This window comes from Marmota flaviventris, chromosome 20 (genome assembly GCF_047511675.1).
Source record: "Marmota flaviventris isolate mMarFla1 chromosome 20, mMarFla1.hap1, whole genome shotgun sequence".
NCBI lineage: Eukaryota > Metazoa > Chordata > Mammalia > Rodentia > Sciuridae > Marmota > Marmota flaviventris.
In genome coordinates this window covers 5,223,839-5,246,518 of record NC_092517.1, presented here as the reverse complement: position 1 = coordinate 5,246,518, position 22,680 = coordinate 5,223,839, and the positions used below count along the sequence as shown (strand labels likewise).

At 38.4% G+C, this 22,680-nt stretch overlaps 1 protein-coding gene across 1 annotated transcript in view; it reads left to right on the top strand.

Moving 5' to 3' along the window:
* The window catches only part of Cntn3 (contactin 3), a 225,978-nt gene extending 204,117 nt beyond the window's left edge, over positions 1–21,861 (top strand). Inside the window, exons 20-24 of the mRNA XM_071605959.1 lie at positions 3,690–3,876; positions 12,938–13,050; positions 13,527–13,695; positions 16,130–16,183; positions 21,788–21,861. Of these exons, the coding sequence (XP_071462060.1) occupies positions 3,690–3,876; positions 12,938–13,050; positions 13,527–13,695; positions 16,130–16,183; positions 21,788–21,861 (597 nt within the window). The remainder of the gene's footprint in view (positions 1–3,689; positions 3,877–12,937; positions 13,051–13,526; positions 13,696–16,129; positions 16,184–21,787) is intronic.
* The last annotated feature ends 819 nt before the right edge of the window (positions 21,862–22,680 follow it).

Sequence of the window (22,680 nt, the reverse complement as noted above, 5' to 3'; positions counted from 1 at the left end):
ATAATGGAATTCTTTCAGAAAATTGGCAATATTAGTGGCACGTCTCTGTTTCCTTATGTTTTAGTTACATGAATATTTATTCAGCTCTTTAAGGAAAGCTGTTTAAGAAGATTATATAATCAGTCTTCACTAACTAGTATCATGTTCAACTTTGTCACAATTTTTCTCTGTGTCTAAATGTTTCTAATACCTCTCAGCAACTAAGATCTAAAAATAAAGCTCTCCTTCTGATGCGTGGAGATTGGTTAAAGTACTTTAAAACATGCCGCTATCAAGAACTTTCAAGTACTTTCTATAAACGGATTTATAAAAAGAGATTCCACATTACCAATTATAAATTATTTTTATGTCTTCTTTAAATCAGTCTCCTAAGAACATTTTCTTAGGCAACTTGTGTTCAACCAGTTTGATATATCAGAAAAGGAACAACCCTGGCACTGGAACCTGACAGGGGAGGGAAGCTTGGGCGGTCCTGATTTTACCACCTGAATCCTCCGTGCTGCCGTCTTACAGTCATATTTATATGCTACCCCAGTCTATGCTCTATCCCAAGCTTCAGGTTTTGTGTCTGGTACATTTTATTATAATTATTGATCTGTATCATTCTTAGTTAATAACTAGACAATGCTCTTAGGAGCAGGGAAATCATCTTATCATTTAGGGCTCATCTAGACCTAACAACACACAGTGTTTTCTCTTGGTGAGTCTACCATATATAAAAGCTTTTAGTATCCATTAACAGGCTATTTGGCTATGGCGTTAGAAAAGAAACCATGTATCCACTTCAATACTACTTGTTTGGGCTCACATCCTCCCTTTGAGATTCTTATTAAAACTAATAAAGCTTCTCTGAGAGAAATTCACATAAATGCATCCATAAGATCAGCATTTTGTGTGAATATAAGGGTGCTTATCCTTCCATGTGCACATACATAGGGAGATTTTGATCTAGCACAATATATAATTTGCTTTAACTTATCATTTAGGACCTTAACGCTCACCCAGTGGTGTTTTTAAGAGAGAATAAGTTGTAGTGTTTTGTACAGAGGACTGACACTTGTAATCAGCTGTGGCCCATAAGCACGTTTTGTTTGATCAACACAGTATTGGTTTTGAGCCAACCCTAAATTTAGGACATTTTACATGAAAATTAGAACTCTGCTTTTTTAAAAAAAAATAATTAATTAATTAAATAGAAAGTCTATCCTCCTCCAATCAGGCAAAGCTGAGTAGCTCCATTATTAAAAATCTGCTCTGTCCTATGTCCAGCTTCCCAGTCCCTTAAGCCTTCTTTCCTTTCCTTTTTTCTTTCTTCTTTTTTTTCCTTTTTTGGCCACTGAGCTATGTTCTTAGTCTTTAAGTTTTTGTTTTTGTTTCGTGTGGTAACAAGCCTTTACCATTTCCAACATTCTGTGCACTCAGAATCAATTATTGCCAGTTTCATTGAGCTCAAATTGCTTTTTAGTTGTATAAGTTATAATAATTATTTCCTATTTTTATATTTTGCCTTCAACAGTAAAACATAAAGGCCAGAATAAGGTGGCCGTATACTGCAATGAAGAGAGTAGAGCTGGGCGTGGTGGGCACACCTGTAGTCCCAGCAGCTCAGGAGGCTGAGGCAGGAGGATCGCCGGTTCAGAGCCAGACTTAGGGACCACAAGGCACTTGGCAACTTAGTGAGACCCTGTCTCTAAATAAAATACAAAATAGGGATTTTGATGTGGCTCACTGGTTGAGTGTCCCTGAGTTCAATTCCCAACACCAAAAAAAAAAGGAGAGACAGAGAAAGAGAGAAGAGAGAAGAGATTGTCTATATTTATAAAAGTAAGAAATATGCTTATGCCCTTGTGAGAACCTGTCGTGTTAACTATGTGGCCCCTGCTTTAGATCAGCAGATGGTAATACCAGGTCTTATCTACACAAAGAATATGTACACTTTCCTAAACCATTTATTTGCATAAATTTTTGTTTTTACTTTATTTATAGACAATCTGTATGTTCAAAAAAAGAAAGCACACAAAACTTTATAGTAAAATACTTTATAGTGTGAATTGTAAGTACTTAAGAATGTATTTTTATTTTATTCTCTACCTTTTTCCTCCCTTCAGCAAATATTCTCTTATATTCATATTTTTTCACCATATGTTTGTATATCTTTCTCTTAATTAATTTATTTATTTTAATCAGGTATAAATGACAGCAGAAGGCATTTTGATTCATTGTCCACAATTGCAGCACAACTTTTCATTTCCCTGGTTGTACACCATGTAGCATCACACCATATGTGCAGTCATACATGTACCTAGGGTAATGATGTACATCTCATTCCACCATCTTTCCTGCCCCCATGCACCATCCCTACCCTCTCTCCCCTTTGCAGGACCAAAGTTCCTCCATTTTTCCCATGCCTCCCCCTCCCTGTTATGGATCAGAATCCACTTATTAGAACATTTAGCCTTAGGTTTTTGGGATTGGCTTACCTCACTTAGCATGATATTCTCCAACTCCATCCAGTTACCTGCAAATGCCACAATTTTATTTTCTTTTAATGTTGTGTAATATTCCATTGGGTATATATACCACAGTTTCTTTATTCATTCATCTATAGAAGGGAATCTGGTTTGGTTCCACAATTTAGCTATTGTGAATTGTGCTGCTATAAACATTGATATGGCTGTGTCCCTGTAGTATGCTGTTTTTAAGTCCTTTGGGTATAAACCAAGGAGTGGGATAGCTGGGTCAAATGGTGGTTCCATTCCACGTTTTCTAAGGAATCTCCATACTGCTTTCCAGATGGGTTGCACCAACTTGCAGTCCCAGCAGCAATGTGTAAGTGTGCCTTTTCCCCCACATCCTCGACAACACTATTGTTTTCTGTATTCTTAATAGCTGCCATTCTGACTGGAGTAAGATGAAATCTTAGAGTAGTTTTGATTTGCATTTCTCTAATTACAGGACATGTTGAACATTTTTTCCTATATTTGTTGATTGAATGTATACCTTCTTCTGAGAAGTGTCTGTTCAGGTCCTTAGCCCATTTATTGATTGGTTAGTTGGTTGGTGTTAAGTATTTTGAGTTCTTTATATGTCCTGGTATGTCTAAGATCACTTTGCGTGGCCCAGGATAATGAAATATATGAAAAATATTTTAATGCCCATTCCTATTGAAAATCAGCCCTTTTAACTGCTTTTACTCCCTCTGGTGCAGCTCTGTGTGCACTGTTAGTCACCTGACAGTGGCTGGCACTGCAGGACAGTCAATCTAATAATGTTTTCCTCTGACAGTTCACTTTCTTCCAGGAAGGAACCTCAGCTGTCCATAGAGTTCATGCCTTTCTGCCAGTGTTCTGGACTTGACCTTGGGCTCAGTTGGTTAAGGGTTGAAAAGGCAGGCAATTTCCCCTTCCTTCTCCCACTGTGATATCGTAGTCTGATCATGCTCAACACTCTGAATTTATCTGCTCTGTCTGTGTACATGTTTGTCCTCATTCTCCTTCTAGGGTTCCTTTCCTGTGTGTACACTGCTGTGCCACAGAGCCTAATGCAGCACCTGGCACACAATAGGTCCTCTGGAAGTATTTGTCAAATAAAGAAGAAAGTAAATCGCAGTCCTCATTTTAACGAAAACCACAGAATGAGGAAGGTGGTGCTGGGTCCAGCCTTCTCATCTGGTGCATCTTCCTCACCAGGTGCGGTACTGGGTCAGTGGGGAAGAGCAGGAGTCCTCCAGCAAGGTGAGAGTGGCCGGAAACGAGACCTCAGCCAGGCTCCGGGGACTGAAGAGCAACCTTGCCTATTACGCGGCTGTCCGGGCATACAACAGTGCAGGCACTGGCCCCTTCAGTGCCACAGTTAACGCGACCACCAAGAAAACCCGTATGTATTTTCCCACCTTTTGAATATCTGGGAAAATAGTCTGTATTAAAAATGATGGCATCCTTCAACATTTTCAGTGGACTAGTCAGATCATTAATCCCACTGAGTGATATAAAACTGGTCCAAACCCTTACTCAAGCCCCACATAGTCTAGTCTTCATGATAGCCCTAAATATTTAAATGGAAGCTCCATATGAAAATGAATAAGCACCTTTTGAAAAACCTTATGGTGCACTGTTCTTTTTAAATGGGATGCATTTCAATGGGTTCAATTCCATTAAATTTTAGTTCCCCCAAATCTTGGGTGTTATTGATAAGCAGAAATAAGCTTAATACCAACGACTTGGAAGTGGTATGTTTTTTTCGTTCTTTAATTTTCTTTCTCACATTATTCAAAAGATGGCAGTATACTTTAACAGGTAATGCTCAGGAGATTCTGGTGCACACGTAGATATTGATACTTTGAAAATGGAATCAGAGATAGCTGTGTCACCTTCAAAGCTGAGTTTCTGTTGGCTGTGCATTCACAGGTAAACTCACCTGCAGTAATGAGCAGTTATGATTTAAGTAGCCTATGAGAAATCATTGGTTTACATTTTGGAGTGTCCCACAGAAATTCCAGTTGAAATGTTCTCATGATGCCCAGCTGATCGTGGTGTCTCATTGCTTCTCTGTCACAGCGCACCTATCTGAGTTGTGCTGTTTATTCTTTTATAGCCAAAAATGACTGAGAGCATTCATGAGCCAAGCTGTCCATGCTCAGTTCCTTCTTATTTTCATTCTACAGGTGATAAGAAAGGGGAGTGAAGAAATTAGGGGATTTTAGCACATTAATATTTTTGCTTGCAGAAAACCATTTCCTTAATTTATTTTCAAAATTTACTCTAGTAAATTTATCTGCTTAACTGATTTTATGAAGGAGTGAGGCAGTGATTATGTTTTGTCACCAATTTCATTAGTCCAGTCCTGCGTTCATATATTATTTCCAAATTTATTTGAAAGCATACATTTACTGGCTAAAATGTCTAACAACTTTAATTACATGAAGTTGGATATAATGGGCCAGCATTGTTATTGATAGTTTAAAATATATATAAACATAATCCTACTGCTTTATATGTTAATTAATAAGCATCAATTTTATCAGGGAAGTTTGCACATTTATCTTTGCATTATGTATAAGGGGGAAAAGAGCATGGCTGGTAGCTTACCAGCATAATGAATATCACAGAGCAAAAGTTTAGCAACAAAGCATTTTAGTACCTTCATAAGCAACAGCTCCTATGGCAGTTGAACATTATCCTTGCCCAGTCATGAGGGAAGGCTAACCAATATCATGCATATCATGTGGCTGCTCTTAGAAAAAAGCAGAACATTGGTTTGGAAATACGTACACTGAAAATGTTCTGTATTTACAACTTTTTACTAAATATGTTTGTCTTTCCCAGTAACAGTTCTGAATTAGTAAAACATATAAATACACCATTATTTATATATATATATATTGAAATTCTGATTGTGAAGATGTATGCAGACAGCTTTGTTGAGCTCTTTCTTCAGACTTGATAATCGATGTGATTACTCATTGGGAAATATGGTCGCACAAGATGGTTTAATGTCATGACGGAATTGGTGAAAAACAGTGAATTGGGAAGACAGTTCACAAAGGAAGAAGCTGATTATAAGTTAGTGAGAATGTAACAATAACATACAATGAATGAAATAAAATTGCAAGAAGAAGGAAAAAACCTTTTATAATTTAGATATAGCATATAAATAACCAATTTAAAGTAGAAATTTGCCTGTAACAGTGATAATGATAATTATACTATGAATGACTAATACTTAGTGAGCAATTTCCAGTCACAGTTCCAAGTACTTTTCCTGTATTGATTCTTAATTCTCACAGCGACTGCATGGCTTGGAAGTGGTGAGGATCCTCACTCTAGAGTTGAAAGGGCTGTGGCACATAGGGCTAGATGACTTTACAGAAATAGCAGAGAAAGTGGCAGGACAGCCATACAGACCCAGAAACGTTCTTACCCACTCCTCTAACCATATGGTTAAAATATTCATGACTCATGTGGTGCTAGTATCTATTTTGAGTTTGCTCTGTGCTTAGGAGCTGGGTAAGGTAATCACAGATAGACAGGGTTTCTTTGCTGATAGATCAGTCCTCTGATAGGAATTTCAACAACTGAATAAAATCTCTTCAAAATTATGCCCTCCTGGTGCTTCAATTTGCCTACACTCTACATGGTGACCTGCAGATGTTATCAAGGAAAAGTTTGCTACAATGTGTGGGAAATCCATAAAAGATCATTAAAATCCCTGGGCATATTAAACGGTACATTTAATTTTTAAATTTTATGTTAACAATTGTTCAAACATGCCAAAGTAGAAGTAAAACCGACTCTTCTAAAACTATTCCTACTAATCATCCTAACCTTTGACATGGTCCAGCTCTGAATCCTGTTTAAGAATTATAGTAATGCGCTTGTGAATATTACTAGGAAGAAAATGATCTGTATCCCTGGTGCATAGAGAACTAAGATGGCATTTTTTTTTTTTTACTTGCTCTCTTTCTCCCCCTTCGATGTGTCACCCTTGAAGGGAAAGAGTCCTTCCAAACTCACTCACCAGTCCAAACCTAGCACTCATTATCTGTGGAAAGGCTGGCTGAGTGGATGAATCCTCAAAACCTAGGTCAACCTGGAAGTACTATCATTAATCGGATAAGCTTCTTCTTGTCAGCACATTGCAAATTCGGAACACACACTGCAGCCTTTTACTACCTTGCTTCCAAGGTGCAACTGTCACCTACTCAGAATCCTGGAATTCTATATGCAAGGCTTATATCAGCACAGAGCATAGGTGATATTTCTGATTAACGTAAAATAACACAAGGATTCTCAAGGAAAGTACTGTAGCTTCCATTAAACACTTAATTTTTTTGATATCCAAATACTTGGGCTTTTTAAAAGCATTTTTAAGTTAACATTGATTAGCCTCTTGAAGTAATCTAAGTTGTGTTTCTGTCACATGCAACCCAGAGAGTGAGCTCTTGACAACATCATCGTCAGTGAGGCTGATGAGGAATAGTGGCAGATGGCTTCAAAATGGAAATGTCGTTACTTTCTAAAAGGAGACTTTGTCAGAGTTTTACATCCAGAATTCACAAGAAAGAATCTGTAGGACCAATATTTTGCTTTGCATAACCGAAAATTCAAGAGGTAACTGTGGTTGTCAATGTGGATGGATCCAGGCCCTCGACATCCTCAAGAATTATCTAATAAGATCTCAAATTGAACATTTCTTAAATTGAGCTCTTGATTGCACTCCCAGCCATTACAAACCTGTATCTTCTACAATTTCAGCAAAAGCAACCCCCATTATTTCAGTCCCTTGGGCCAGCGGATCCCAGTCGTCATTAACACTCTTTCTCTCATACCCTACAATGGATGCAGTATCTGACTTTAAATTTGCTGAGAATCTACCACTTAGTGCATTCACCCTAGAACACACTACCCCATTTCTCCCATGGATCAGGGTATTGGCCTTTACTGTCGAGATGTTCTGCCCTGGGTCAGAGTGATCCTAAAGGTGTCACACTGTTGCTCAGACCCCTCCAGTCCCTTTCCATCCACTCTTTATATAAATCCTTAAAATACCCAAAAAGGTCTTCCACAATCTATCCCCCACTTCCTGTTCCTGCTCATTTTCTCCTGAGCCCACTTGCCATTCTACTTTTCCTGCGGGTCCTTGACCTTTGCTGTCCAGATGGCCAGGAGACACTCCTACCTCTCTTAGGCCCTCCCTGCAGTATGTCCTCAGTGCCCCCTGAGTCCACATCTAATCAGCAGCCCTGCATCTCCTGATATCGCCTTATCCTGCTATGTTCTGGGGCACCACTTAGAGCCACATGCATACCACATCTTGCATGTGGTCATCTGATTGCTGCCCTCCCTCCTTGCTGGAGTCTCATCTCCTTGAGGCATAGACATTGCCAGGTTTGATCATTATTTAACTCCTGAGTTCTCCCAAGTAATCAGAGCTGCTGCCCAATGAGTATCCGTTCAACAGTGACTCTCTCCAGGTCTGTTTCTCTTCCTGGTGGAATCAGTTTAGTTTAGTTCCCTCTTCAGGGTAGCAATATTCCTACCAGAATCTTAAGGACTGTTTTCTATCATCCGAACACTCTGGGGAGAGTGAGCATCTTAGTTTCTGAGTTTTGGATGAGTCATAAAGTAGATGTTTCTGTTTCAAAACGTGGTGTCCATTTCCTGTGATCCAAAGATTTAAGTCCATTTATAATACTTTAACTGATTCTGAAATGAATCTTTCTCCCTGCTGGACAGAAAGTAGCTTTTGATTACTTGATTTCTGCCCAGTGCCACATTTTTGGGCAGCTTGCTTACTAATGTTGATGATCATCTCAAGGGAAGTCCATGCCGAGTGTATTTTTCAGCTACTGCTGACAGCATTCCCTTTCATGAAAGTCATCTTATTACCATCAGGTGTCCAAGAGAAGGAGCTGAGAAACATACTGAGTTTTGTATAATTAATCTCTGCAAGCATATGTTCTTGAAATCCCATATTTTTAAAGGAAATGCCAGGTACAGTCACCAGTATGGAGACATTATCCCTGAAAACTCCGCACAACAATGTTCTTCAAATGAACAACCTCTATTTTTTATTATATGGAGGAAAACATATTTACTATAGAAAATTTGGGGGGGGATAAAATCACCCACAATCCTATCCTATCATGCAGAAATAAGATCATTAAAATAATTTGTCTTTTCCTCCCAGACTTGTGTTCCATGGATTATTTCTCTTACACAAAAACATCTCTTGAAGGTTATGCTGTGTATTTAGTTACCTGTGTATCATAGTACTATATCTTATTCTTTTGTGATAACACCCCACAAATTATTCAGTCATTTTCCCATTGTAGGAATGTCTTATATTCCTCACTTTATTCCGTCTTAGAAATATCATAGTGGCCACTTTTTGCAGGCTGAGTTTACAGAATAAGTAAATTGATAGGGCTGATATTGAGGAGTGACAGTCAACCCAGAGGGCCTAAGAAAAACCCTCCAAGATAAAACTATTTTGTTATGTAACATTTAAAAGTATCCACATAGTCTTATAGCCTGCCACTCAGTGTTATTCTACAAATCTTAGGAGATGCTGCCTTTATACAAAATAAATTCATTTGTTGCCACATTTTCTGTCTTAGCATACTGCCAATAATAGAAATTGAACTGACAGAGAAAAAAATCTATAGGATATGATTGTTGATAAATAATTTCCAAAAACATTCAAAATGCAGACCACACATGAGTTAGGCCCCAAAACATTTGGAATTGAGTCAGCCTATTCTCGGTTGTGTTTCTGCACAGAATAGAACAGTAAAATGAGAAGTCCTAGGAGAGATGCGCTGTCGAGATCCCCTGCCCATTCCCACTTCACACCCGCTCTGTGCCTTTGAAATTCACAGTGCATCTTCAAAGCTCTATAGCCTACTGGCCGTATCAGTCACATAGGGCCAGTTCAGTGCAGTTCTGCAGGTCCGCACTCCTCAATGGCTTACAACTAAAAGAGTGTTTCTTTCCTACTAGTCACCAAATGTTGATCATGAGTGAGATTCAGACCTGATCTGTTCCATCTTCACTCCATGACCCAGACTACCGGAACAGCCACCCTCACTGATGTGCTGGTCTCATGGCAGAAAGAAGAAAGGCCAGTTCGGTCCCCAGCACCAAAAAAAAAAAACAGAAAGAAGAAAGGCCAGCCAAGCCCTTCCATTTTTTCTTAAAACTCCCTCATTGAAACCACCTGTTTCTTATTTGCTCATATTTCACTGGTGGAAGTATATCCAGTAATGAAGCCTGAAGTCCCCATGATGCCAAGGAGCAGGGTGCGTCCTCTCCCCAGAGAGGGCAGCAGGAGCCCCACAGCCCCACCTAATGCCAGGTAGAAAAGCATAAGGTCATCAGGGTCCAGAATTAAACAGAGCTGTTTTGAATCCACATAACACCCCTTCCTAGTTAACTATCTTAGGATTGTGTTAAAATTTTTAATTGTATCGAAGTATATTCATAAGTTGGAATTTACCATCTTGGCCATTTTTTAATGCACATTTGCAATAGGGTTAAGGGCACTGATGCAGCTGTGTGAGATGGTCAAAACCTTCTCCACTGCACAGAACTGAAGCTCTCCATCCATGAGACCAGGCCCCATTCCCTTCCCTAGCTCCGGGCAACTGCCATCCTACTTTCCATCTCTGAATTTTACTATTCCATGTTATCACATATAAACAGAATCACACAGTATTTCTTTGTATGATTGGCTTATCTCACCTAGCATAATGTCTTCCAGGTCCATCCATGTTATAGCACATGTCATGATGTCATTTCTTTTGTTTTGTTTTTGTTTTTTGGTACCAGGGATTGAATCCTGGGGCACTTAACCACTGAGCAACATCCCCAACCCTTCCTATTTTTTTTTTTTTTTTTGAGACTGGTTCTCAATAGGTTGCTTATAGCCTTGCTGAGTTGCTGAGATTGGCTTTGAATCTTCAGTCCTCCTGTCTCAGCCTCTGAAACCACTGGGATCATGGGCATGGGCCACCATGCCTAGATCTTCATTCCTTTTAAAGGCATATGCTTATAGCCCCCTTTTGTTTATCCATTCATGTGCTGATAGATTGTGAAAATGATTGTGTTAACCTTTTCATTATTGTAAATAAACATGAGTGACAAGTATGCATCTTTGTTTATTAACTCTGAGTTTTACAAATAGGCACCATGACAATGCAGGGAATTTAAAAAAAGAACATTCTGGAATTCCTAGCACATTAGTAAACACATATTTACTATGCGTTTATTATTAGCAACAATGGAATCTTGAAAATGGAAGAAAGTTCATCTGGCCCAGAATCTCCCACATAGTGTCATTCTTCCCTGTCATAGTAAGGCAGATGATTATTCATGTGACTGTAAAATTCTAAGTGAAATATTAGTTTAATTTACTTTAAATACTATCAAACAATGTAACTAGCACATCCAGCTCATTATTATATGAATGTTAATGTTTAGAATGAGGCTGAAATAAATGTTTATACTTTTAAACAAGTGCATTTTTCAAAAATAGCAAAATGGTCAAAATGGAACATGTCTCTCTGGTGCTCAGGAAACACTGATATGATTTGAAAAGAGCTTTGAAACCCTCTATTTTTCCTCTTTCATTTTTCAGATTTTTTTTTCTTTTTGTCATTTCAAAGAGTATTCATTTCAGGCTGAACTCATTCAAGTCATCTATTTTGGGAGTCACACAAGACAAATCCCAATTTTCAGTCATATGTTCTGCCAGCCTGCTGTTGGGGGTCAGTGTATTTACCCAAAATTACTCAAACTCTCTATAACCTGTAAGCACCCATATTTTGGTAGGCCAAACCATGCTGAATGAAGGATGTTTTCTGAGCTGCATCAAATCAAGCTGTCCTTTTATGGTGCTGTCAGCCACAGGGAATCACAGGTGCTGGGAAAGTGTTCTAACAAGTGTGGGTTCATAGCATCTGGACTGGGCAACCAGAACATTCTCTCTAGTATTTCAGTCCTCAGCAATTGCCCATATGCATTCTTACAGATGTCTTATCACAGCATTGCAGTATAGACAATCTGAGCTGATCTGTTAGTATCACATCACAAAAATTTAAAGGCAACAGAACAGTGTTAAAGAGGACACAATCAACCAAAGAACCCACCAGGAGGACAGTCTTGAACGGTGTTATTAGCCACATAACTGCACATGAGAGCTTTTCCCATCTGTAAGTCCAGCTGTATTTCCATCCTGGCGTGAGTCAATGATGTTTAGAAATTCCTCTGGAGAGGTAATTGTTTATATCACTTTCCCATTACAAATTCAGTTAACCAAATCACATTCTGTGCTTAAATCCACAAGAATAAGATATTTCAGCATGTTTTGGGCAGTTGTGATGCTGTTGAAAAATGAGTAATATGTTTGCTGTTTTGCGATTGACAAGGAACTGAATCCCTAATGTCCCATCCATCCATATTAGGGAGTGCTTCTGACCATGTCCACCCAAGTCCCCCAGAACCAGTTTCCTCTCCAGGGTTGCTAAGCTGTGGGTCCATGTTTATAAACCTATGAGAGTTTCATTAATCCTCTAATGGAATTCTCATTAAATTTTTAGTGTTTTTCCTTATTTTTCTCAAAAATTGATTTGAACTCAGAAAAAAGACTTTAAAATATGGATTCTCTGTGGCAATTTTTCACATGTGTAGCTATTACTTCACGAGAATAAATCTAAGTAATTCTTATTTTTGATTGCCTCTCATTTTGCCCATCTCATCTTACAACACTGGCTTGAAAATCATCCACACTTCATTTCATGTGACTTTAATCTGCTCCTTTTGCAATTTCTCTCAGCCTCTGTGTGTCAAAACAAATCCAAATGCCTGCCTTTCCTGGTTCACCCGCAAGCATCCCTCTAGTGGTGGATAAAGAAACTTGCGTCTCTGTATTGTCAGTTTGCCTTCAGGGAGACTTGAAGTGCATTAAATCCTTAAAGTATGTGTTGAGCCAGGTGTGGTGGTGCAAGCCTGTAGTCCCAGCAGCTTGGGAGGCTGCAGCAGGAGGATTGCAAGTTCAAAGCCTGAGCAACTTAGAGAGGTCCTAAGCAACTAAATGAGACCTTGTCTCAAGATAAAAAATAAAATCAAGAGATGGGGATATGGCTCACTGGTTAAGCACCCCTGCGTTCAACCCCTGGTACCAAAATATTAAAGTAAAATAAATAAATAAAGTATGTATTGAAATATGAAAACATGCAATTTCTCACAGTTTAATTGAAATGCCCCTTTTAAAGGAAGTTTTTCTCTTCTATTAATTTTTATTTTTCCTGATTCCATCTACATACCATGCCTTACCAGAGAGTCTCTGAAGTCACCTCGGTGCTCAGCATGTATCTACTCCATGTAAAACAGTACTCCATGCTCAAATCAGTTTTAATTTCTCCTTTTTGCATTGCAAGCTCCCAGTCAGCCTCCTGGGAATGTGGTTTGGAATGCTACAGACACTAAAGTGTTACTTAATTGGGAGCAAGTAAAAGCAATGGAGAATGAATCAGAAGTAACAGGCTATAAAGTAAGTTGAATCATTTGCAACACTTTATTTTCCCTTTTTCATTTATACTTTGCAAATCTTTAAAAATTTTGATGATATTATTTCAGTAATCTAATTTTGACATTGATATCAAGTTTTTCATAAAAGGGTATATTACCAAACTCTCTGAATTGTTAAGTACAGATTTACATGAAATAATGCTGCTCTTATGGGAATTGTGGACATGGTGTTTGTGCATTGTGTTAATCAGCTTTCTATATTTCTAGCTAAGCTCCTCCAGGGGAGAAAGCTGCTCTTCCCCACCTCCTTGATTTTGAGAGCATAATGATCCTAGTGTCTGCTAATCCATAATCCAAGACCTATGCATGGAGCTGGGAATGTGTTTTTGTATTCTGTTGTGGACAGAATGACAAAAATAATTTCAGAGCAACGAGAGTATGTGAAGAAAGTAAAAGAAGGTAATGTAAGAATGAAGTGTATTTGTTCGTGCGTTTTAGGTATTCTATAGGACTAGCAGTCAAAATAGCGTGCAAGTGCTGAACACAAACAAAACTTCAGCTGAACTTGTACTGCCCTTTCAAGAGGACTACATTATCGAAGTCAAGGCCACCACAGATGGAGGGGACGGCACCAGCAGTGAGCAGATCAGGATTCCAAGAATAACCAGTAAGTTGGTTGGACTCAGCTTCCCCTTGACCTGTGTCAGTGTTGTTAGCCACCAGGAGCCCGTCAGCCACTGCCCCTCCCTCCACCCACCCTTTCCTTCCAGCATGCCCTTCATGTGAACACAAGGTGATTTTGCAACATGAGCAAGTAAAACCAGGAAGAAAACCTCTAGAGTGGTGCAGAACAGGGAAAAATATGAGCACAGAAAGGAAAGACATGGAAAAGTAGTTAAAAACTTCATTCATTTGAATTATTTCCCTTATTTAATGTACCTGTAGATTGCCTAGAATAGAATTCCGAAAGCAGTTCTCATGGGCAAGCCTGAACCCATGCCCTGTTTTTAAGACCTCTGATATTCCAGTTGTATGCCTCCTAAAAATTGTAGATGGATCTTATCAATTCTTTCAGTAGGAAAATTAGCATTGGCAAAGTCATGAAACTTTTACACGTGCCACACAAAAAAAGATGACATTTTTAAAGAAATCTGTTCCAAGTTTCAGAGGAATTTCATGCTCTTTCCTCTTAAAATCCTAATGAAAGCTATTTCACCATCAAAAGTACACTTTTAGGGAGCTGGGGTTGTGGTTCAGTGGTAAAAGAACTTGCCTGGCATGTGTTGAGGCACTGGGTTCCATTCTCAGCACTGTAAGTAGATAGATAGATAGATAGATAGATAGATAGATAGATAGATAGATAGATAGATAAAATAAAGGTTCATTGACAACTAAAAAATATTTTTAAAAAAAGAAAGAAAGTAGACTTTTAGAGTGAAGAGGAACAAACCCCAGCATACATATTTTTATCAGGGACCATGGAAGAGAACTTGTATCTTCACTTTGAAATCCTGTGTCTGGAGTTTTCAGGCCTCAATTTAAGTAACACGGAGCCTACCCTTCATAGTCTATTCTACAATCCTCAGTGACGTAAATAACTTTGTTCCCTGTTTTCATTTATTGACTGTGGTTTAGTCTACATAGTAGCAGGTGACCAAGACTGAAGCAAGTTTCTTTAATCTTGAAAAAGAAAACGACTGAAGAAAATGGGAGAGATCAACCCTTACAGGAATTCTCTCTTTCTATGAAATCATAACCTGCCACCCTTGAACTAAAAGTAATAAGAAAATGGGGGCTACCTGTCTGCAAATAAGTATGTAAACAACTATTTCAGACTGCAGAGATTTGTATATCTGTGTGTGCTTCAGGAGACCCAAACAGGAATCAGGTTGCTAATTGTTATTTGCTGAGGCTTTACAGTAGGGAATGCTCCTTGCTGCTTGCATTGTGCAGGGTGTCAGAGTTAGAATGACAGCGTGGACAGAGGGGCACTGTTCAAAGAAGCAGCTTCTGTGCTTTTGCAGGGACAGACGCCACCATGGCATTTTTAGGCTGCTGAGTCAAGAGCAGTCTTTTCGTCTGATGTCTGTGGACTTGCTGAGCTTGCACAGACCAGTGCCTGCACAAGGCAGTCTCTGAAAATGGAGCTTTCATCGATTGCATTTTAAAAGATGAGGTCTTGTATTAAGTACAATAATTCATCTGCATAAAATAGAAACAAGTAGATTTTCCAGACATTTATCCAATGACGTTTTCTTTCATTAAACCATCAAGTTATCTGAAATTGTTTGTGATCAGGTATCATTAATGGCAAAATGACTAACTTGGATTTTTTTCAATTTCAATTAAAGTTAAATAATACTAGATAAACAAAGCTTAGATTCATTTAAGAAATCCTAAACACTTGGTATTTTTATGGATACCCTTGGTAACATCTATGTGTTACACTGATGGATAAAATAAGGACTTGTAGTCCCAGGTTAGGTTCATGCCATGATTTGATTTTGACAGGAAATGCATCACTTTTGTCTGCATCTTAGTCCTTCAGAATGCTGTAAGAATACACCCTGGACAGGGTGTCTTATAACTACAGAAATTTAACTTTTCACAGTTCTGGAGGCTGGGAACTCTTATGTCAAGATGCAGCTAGTTCTGTGTCAGTTGTCAAGAGCTCATTTCCTAATGTCACAACACTGGAGCTAGGATGTCAATGTGTGATTTTCGGGAGGACATATGCATGCATTCTCTACCACCCTGACTACCTGTTAATACAGTCCTCCTTTATTTTTTTATTTATTCTAATGAGGTCTATATGACAGTAGAATGCAATTTGATCCATTGTATACAATCGCAGCACAACTTTTCATTTCTCTGGTTGTACATGATGTAGCATCTCACCATATGTGCAGTAATACATGTACCTAGGGTAAGGATGTCCATCTCATTCCGCCATCTTTCCTGCCTCCATGCACCATCCCTACCCTCCCTCCCCTTGGCCCAATCACAGTTCCTCCATTTTTCCCATGCCCCCCCACTATGGATCAGCATCTACTTATCAGAGGTATAGTCCTTCTTAATGAGCTGTTTATCATCTTTGACAGATATGGATGCAAGAGGATCCACATCAGCCATCTCGAATGTTCACCCGGTGTCAAGTTATATACCTATGGTACTGTTTTTCCTTGTAAATGCCCTGTGGTGATATTTATTCTTTTTTATTATTTACTGGAAAGTTCATTGGTTACCATAATAAGTGCTCTCATGAAACACAGTGATTATGCATGGTTTTTTTTCCAACTTTGTGTTTTTAACTTTCTACTTCATTATAGGTAAAATAAGAGTATAATAAAACAACAGTAAATCCTTTTAGAGGAATCTGAAATGCCTTAACATTTACTTGATAAACCAAAGGAATTTACATGTTACATACTGCAAACTTTTGATACAAATGTTCTTAAGCTATGAGTTTAAGCACTGCCTATGGATAAAAACCTCCGCCCCGACATACATACATACATACACACACACACACACACACACACAGTTTCTTATTTGCATTGGAAAACTCTTCATTTATTCCAAAAACTCTTTTCCAGTTATGAAAGCATTGTTTGAAGAGTTAATAAGTATCATTTTAAAGATTTAAATGATTTAAACCCCATGGGTTGAAAAATGCATTTAAACACTTACCCTGCTGGAAGGGGGTGGTGTTTGTGATTCAAGAGTGTTTTGGGAAAATGCTGCTCTGAAGCAGAGGAGGGTGACCTGGTTCAGTGTACTCACTACTAAATGGCTGTGAGACTTTAGAAATCACTCTGCTCTCTGTACCTCTCAATTATTCATCTACAAAATGTGGAGGTAATAATAGCCATCTGATCTGCCTCTGCCCCATGAATTAATGGTTAAAAGATAAAGAAGGACCCACAAAAGGGCTTTGTCACCCCAAATGCCATGTCCCTTTGCGAAATACTGGCATGAATTTCCCTGAGCATTTGAAAGTCATTTTCTAAACTTGCATTCCAGTATGCTTTTTCCTTCAATGATAGAAAACGGAAATAAGCACATTTTATCCTTCTCAAAATTTAAAACAAAACTAGAACAGGAATTGTTTTCTTCACACCTGAGAATAAACTTACAGGCTTTATTAAAATGCAGTGGAGAAAATAAGTAGCACCCTGAATGTCAACCCAAATGTTAAACAAAATCCACCCGATTCTTCCTTTCCAATTTCTGATTCCATTAAAGGACCCTCTCTCTTTTGGATGGCGGAGATTTTTTTTTTTTTTTTAATGAAATCTCACTGCCTATTGCAGTGAGTCAGGCAGGCATTTTAGTTCCTGAGTTAAATTGGTAATAGAACCACAGCGATGTTGCTGGCTTTGATGTGTATGACTCAGTCTTTCAATATGTGGTTTTCAAAGCATCCTTGGAGACACGGCTTCATAGCAATATGTAAAGAATATATGAAAATCAGCAGATGAGTGTTAGTCATTCAAAATCAGTTTTTTTAACCTCTTTCCTACCAATTTCACATTTTGCTGTAACTTGTTCGTCTCTCCAGAGATATCAGAATTTGAAACCAACAAACAGTTAATCTCTCAAGAAAGATTACAAATTAGCAAAATTCTGATACCATTTTATATTTAGATTACATTTAAGATAAACTCATTATATACAAAGGAGAAAAGTATAACTTTCTCTGTAGTGTCTGTATATACTGTATATATCTAGAAAAAAATCTGAATGATGAGTAGATTTCATATGACCATTGTTATTTCCAGTCAAAAAGTGGGGAAACGTTCTCCAATACTTGTATTTTATTCTACATGTAATGGAGTTGTACCTTTTTATTATCTAGTAATTCCTATAATATGCTCCTATACTTTTCATTTTCAAGATGATGACTCTTGTTCCGTGTTATTTCTAGCAGTATATCTCCATGAGATTTGGACATTGTTTCATATTGAAAAGGATGAAATTGATCTTTAAATTCCTGTGTGTGTATCCTATGGTTATCTGTATGTATTATTTTCTATCATTCTAATAAAATTTATAACCTTCAAGTGCTCCTGCATTATTCATTGTGGTAAAAGAAGAATAACTACCTGGAAAAGCATTTTGTTGCTGTGACCTAAAGATCTGGTAAGAACAACTTAGAGAAGGAAAAGTTTATTTTGGCTCAAGGTTTCAGAGATTTAGTCCAAGGTCGGTGGACTCCATAGGTGTGGACTGAAGTGAGGCAGAACATCATGGCGGAAGACAGTGGAAGAGGCAAACAGCTCAGAACAACCAGGAAGCTCTATTCAAAAGGGATAAAACATAAACCCCAAGGGCATGCCCCATGACCCATCTCCTCCAGCTGTATCCTACCTATCTACAGTCACCACCCAATTAATCCATCCAAGTGCATTGATGCACTGACAAGGTTACAGCTCTCATAATCTCATCATTTCACCTCTGAACATTCTTGCATTGTCTCACATATGAGTTTTGGGAGGGGACATCTTGTATCTAAACCATAACAAACTATAATAGCTGCACTGATGCTATCCTTTCTTGTATTTTCAACCAGCATTAACTTTTCATCTTTTAACAGGACATCATTTAATTATTTTATACCCTACTGATTCAGTAAAATGAGCAATTTGGAACAGTGATCTCTACATTAAAGCTATTTCAGCTGTAAGGTGAAGAGAAAGAAAGAATAAAATTTACTTTATTTAGTTAAGATATCTAATTTCTTTTTTTTTCTTTAATAAAACAGTTTTTTCCTCAAATTGTTATCAATTCATGACACTGTTCATAGACTGTCTCTTTGGTATCAATGTTATAGTACTATAACATTGATTTTAGTACTATAAAAAGATTTTAGTTTTTAATTAGTAAGCATTCTAAATGTTATTGTTAATATAAGGAGAATGATAACTAAAATTCTAATTCAATCATTTTCTTTCTTGAGGATTGAATTTGTGTAGAATCCAGTGAGGAAACTGTAGGGGTATATATGTGTGTGTGTGTGTGTGTGTGTGTGTGTGTGTGTGTGTGTGTTTAAATTTAAGGGGAGTTGCAATGGGTACATTTGTCTACCTGTTGAAGGGGAAATAATTAGAAAATATGCAGAGAGGATATCTCTAGCAGTCCTGTCCAGGGCTGATGAACATGCAGAATCACAAGTTCAGCCTGAGTCATGCTTCCTGGATCGTGGTAACAACTTCACCAGTCCTGATTGTGCAACCTTATTCAAGTTTCCTTGCTTCTCTGAGCTTCACTTTCCCTACAGGCAGAATGGGGACCATGGTAATGTTACACTCACGTGGTCATGAGATCTTTAGCCAATGAATTGAAATTATGGACGCTTCCTCTTACTGGGCTGGGAGGTAGGAAATGGAATGAGATGAGCAAATCTGTGCACTGGAGCTCAGCCTCATTCTTCCCACCAATAGGAAATGAGCAACAAGGATGGCAGAACCTGGTTTTACTTTACTCTTTTGAGCTCTCCTTCAATGTCTGTTTACTGAGAAGAGAGCTGTGATTCCAAGAATTTCTAGAGGATGGAGTAAAGCAATTCTGGGATCAGATTATGTTTTTTTGTTAAGATGCAAGGTTGATAATGTTAAGTAACATAAATGTACTGTGTGTGCCAGACTCAGAGCTAAGCATTTACCTGTGCTAAGTTTTCTGCCTCTGATCTCACTGGGGAGGTTCTCATAGCCCACTGTACAGAGCAAGAAACAGGCTGAGGAAGATTAAGTGAAGGTCATAGTAAAATGGGGTTCAGAGAAGATTTGGTGCAACCCATAAGCTCTTAACATGGGTAGGCTGTTAGTCCCTCTTGAAATCAAATCCATAAGCTATAGACTCTGAGTAAGAATCTTCAGGATGAATTTGTGGTGTACTTTGTCTTCTGTTATGGATCAAAGTTCAAATTAGGGAACCTGGGTATCCTTAGTTTTCATTATACATTTAAAAAACATTTTGGAGATGGCTTCTGCTGTTTTTCAAAAAAATTCTCCATTTCCAATGAAAACCAAACAGTATAACAAACATAAAGAAAATGTTAAAATGGTGAGGATTGTATCGATTTTTTTAAATTTTAAATCCCCCCTGCCATTTTGTACTCTTATAATGCCAGCATTTTTATTAAAATGAATCCTAATTGGGTTTTTTTTTTCTAAAGTATTTTACCCTTTTAAAAACTGAAAATTGCCCTGTTATTATTCATTGTAATTTGGATACATTTCAGCAAATATTGGAGGTAAATCAACTCACAACAGCAATTACAAAATTGGCAATTAGTAAATTGTACCATTCTTTCGAAAGAAAATATGTAAACAGATTGGAACATCGCTCATTTAAACTGTTAGGTTTTTCTGCTGTTCAAATGTAAACCCAGTGCCCTAATTTAACATGTCTTGCTTACATGGAGGAAGTAATTACCTTGTGAACTTGCACAGAATTAATGCACTGATAAGAGAATTAAACTTGTAAGAGAAGAATGCTTCTCTTATTCGTCAGTGTTCATTCTTTACTCCCGCTCTCTGCCTGTTGAAATTATCTTAGAGCCTTGATCATTAGTAAGTGGTAAAGAAAAAGAACTAGATACTGTATAATTGGGTATTACCTTGGAAATTTCAAAAGAAAAACAGGGAAATGATAAGGATGGCAAATTAGCAGATGTACTTTGGCATCAGACAGTAGAATGTGACAGACGCCAGCTAATAAGGAGTGCATCTCATGGAAACCCCATTGCGATGTCATCCCTGCATTGGCATTTCCAAAGTATCCAGGCAAAAAGGACTTTCCACCCAAGGCGACATTGGAGGATGACACCAAGATGCACTCACTAGCGTCTCTGTCTGAGGCACAGTACTCTCCTTGTACAAAGTTCATCTACATGGGCTCAATACCTACTTGTGGAATGAAACCAGTAAATTTCTCACCATTTCTTCTTACCCTCTCCTATTTTCTTCATTTTTTTCTTGTCTCCCATGCTGGCCCTGGAGATTATAAATGTTGATCAGTTGGAGAAGAAGAGTTATTATATACCATATTGGAAACAGTGGCAAACAGACCATCTGTACTGCGGAAGTTAACAGATTTGTGAAGACAGTCGGTCCCAGTGGTTAATAACAATTGTTTCCAGATGTCTAGTTAGAATCCTAATCATGTCCTTCCATAAGTGTGTGACCATAAGCAAGCAGGTGAATCCCTACAAGGAAAGGATCTTCATCTCTGAAATGGCACTAATGGACAGACATGTCTTGTAGGACTGTCACCTGAGCTGATTTATCATTGTCTCATGGGTAATCAAGAACATACTCTAGGGGCTGGGGATGTGGCTCAAGCGGTAGCGCGCTCGCCTGGCATGCGTGCGGCCCGGGTTCGATCCTCAGCACCACATACAAACCAAGATGTTGTGTCCGCCGAGAACTAAAATAAATAAATATTAAAAAAAAAAGAACATACTCTAGTAAGTTAATAACATCATTGTCATTATTATTAAGGTTTAAATTCTGGATGAGTCTTTAAAGACCAACCATTGTAGTATCTCCCTTAAAGCACGTTCCATTCCATCATCCTAAGTTGTAGGTGAACTAGGAACTAATGATGGAGCTCCTCTCGGGGAGCTACCTTCAGTAATAAAAGTGAAGAAGGTACTGGTGTTTGGGAAGACAGAGATGGTGTTTCCATAGCTTCTAACAGGGGTGGGAGCATGCCCAGAACTCAGCCTGTCCAGCTGTTGTCCTTTGTCCCTCAAGGCAGCACCCAGATGACCATAGCTCATGATGTGGCCACCGACAAGACCAGCAATGTGAATGACCCAGAAAAATGATGAATAGGAAACTAAAAGCTTTACTTGTGCTTTAAGAGTGCCTCTCCTTTTACGTAAATAGGGCCAACATATAACTCGATATGTGCCTCATAAATTATAGTAATTGAGCTAAACAAGCGCCACTCGACCTGGAAGGGCTGGTCTAGTCCACAGAGAAGTCCTGTACATTAGTCCTGAAAGCCTGATGACCTGGCAGCATTAACAGTCTTGGCACAGAGAAATGAGATTGAGGAAAAGGATCTAGTGGCCTGAAGCCATTGGAGAGCACCTCACAGAGGCCCCTTTTGAGAAGAGCTTGCTGTTCTTGTGTTCTTACCTGGGACAGGCTCCCTCAAACTGATGGGACCACCACCCACAAGGGACAGAGAAGCTCCCGCCAGGCATAGAAGCTGCAAAGGCCAACGTCTTTAGCTTCCTCCTTCAGCAATTCAACAGCTGCCTCTGTGCAGCCTCTGACTAGGCCCTTTTTGTGCAAAAGAAAGCCAGCCTCTCCTTGTAATTCTCCTCTTCTGTAAGGGAAAATGCTACAAAACGCATAAAGAATGGGGTTGGCTTGCAAAAATATAATTGCCTCATTCCATACTTTGAAAGATTCAATTCACTGCAATAAAGTAAATCTCAACAAGGAGAGAATAATGGGCATGAGTCAAGATTTGAACTTCTCAATTGAAGGATAAGGGGAGAATGAGTGGTAAGTCTATTTTCCAATGTACTAGTGACTGAAAATATGTCACTCATTTTCAACTGACATTTACCTTTTGCAGAAGTCAAAGAGAATGTTTTTTTTGTTTTGTTTTGTTTTGTTTTGTTTTAATGCAC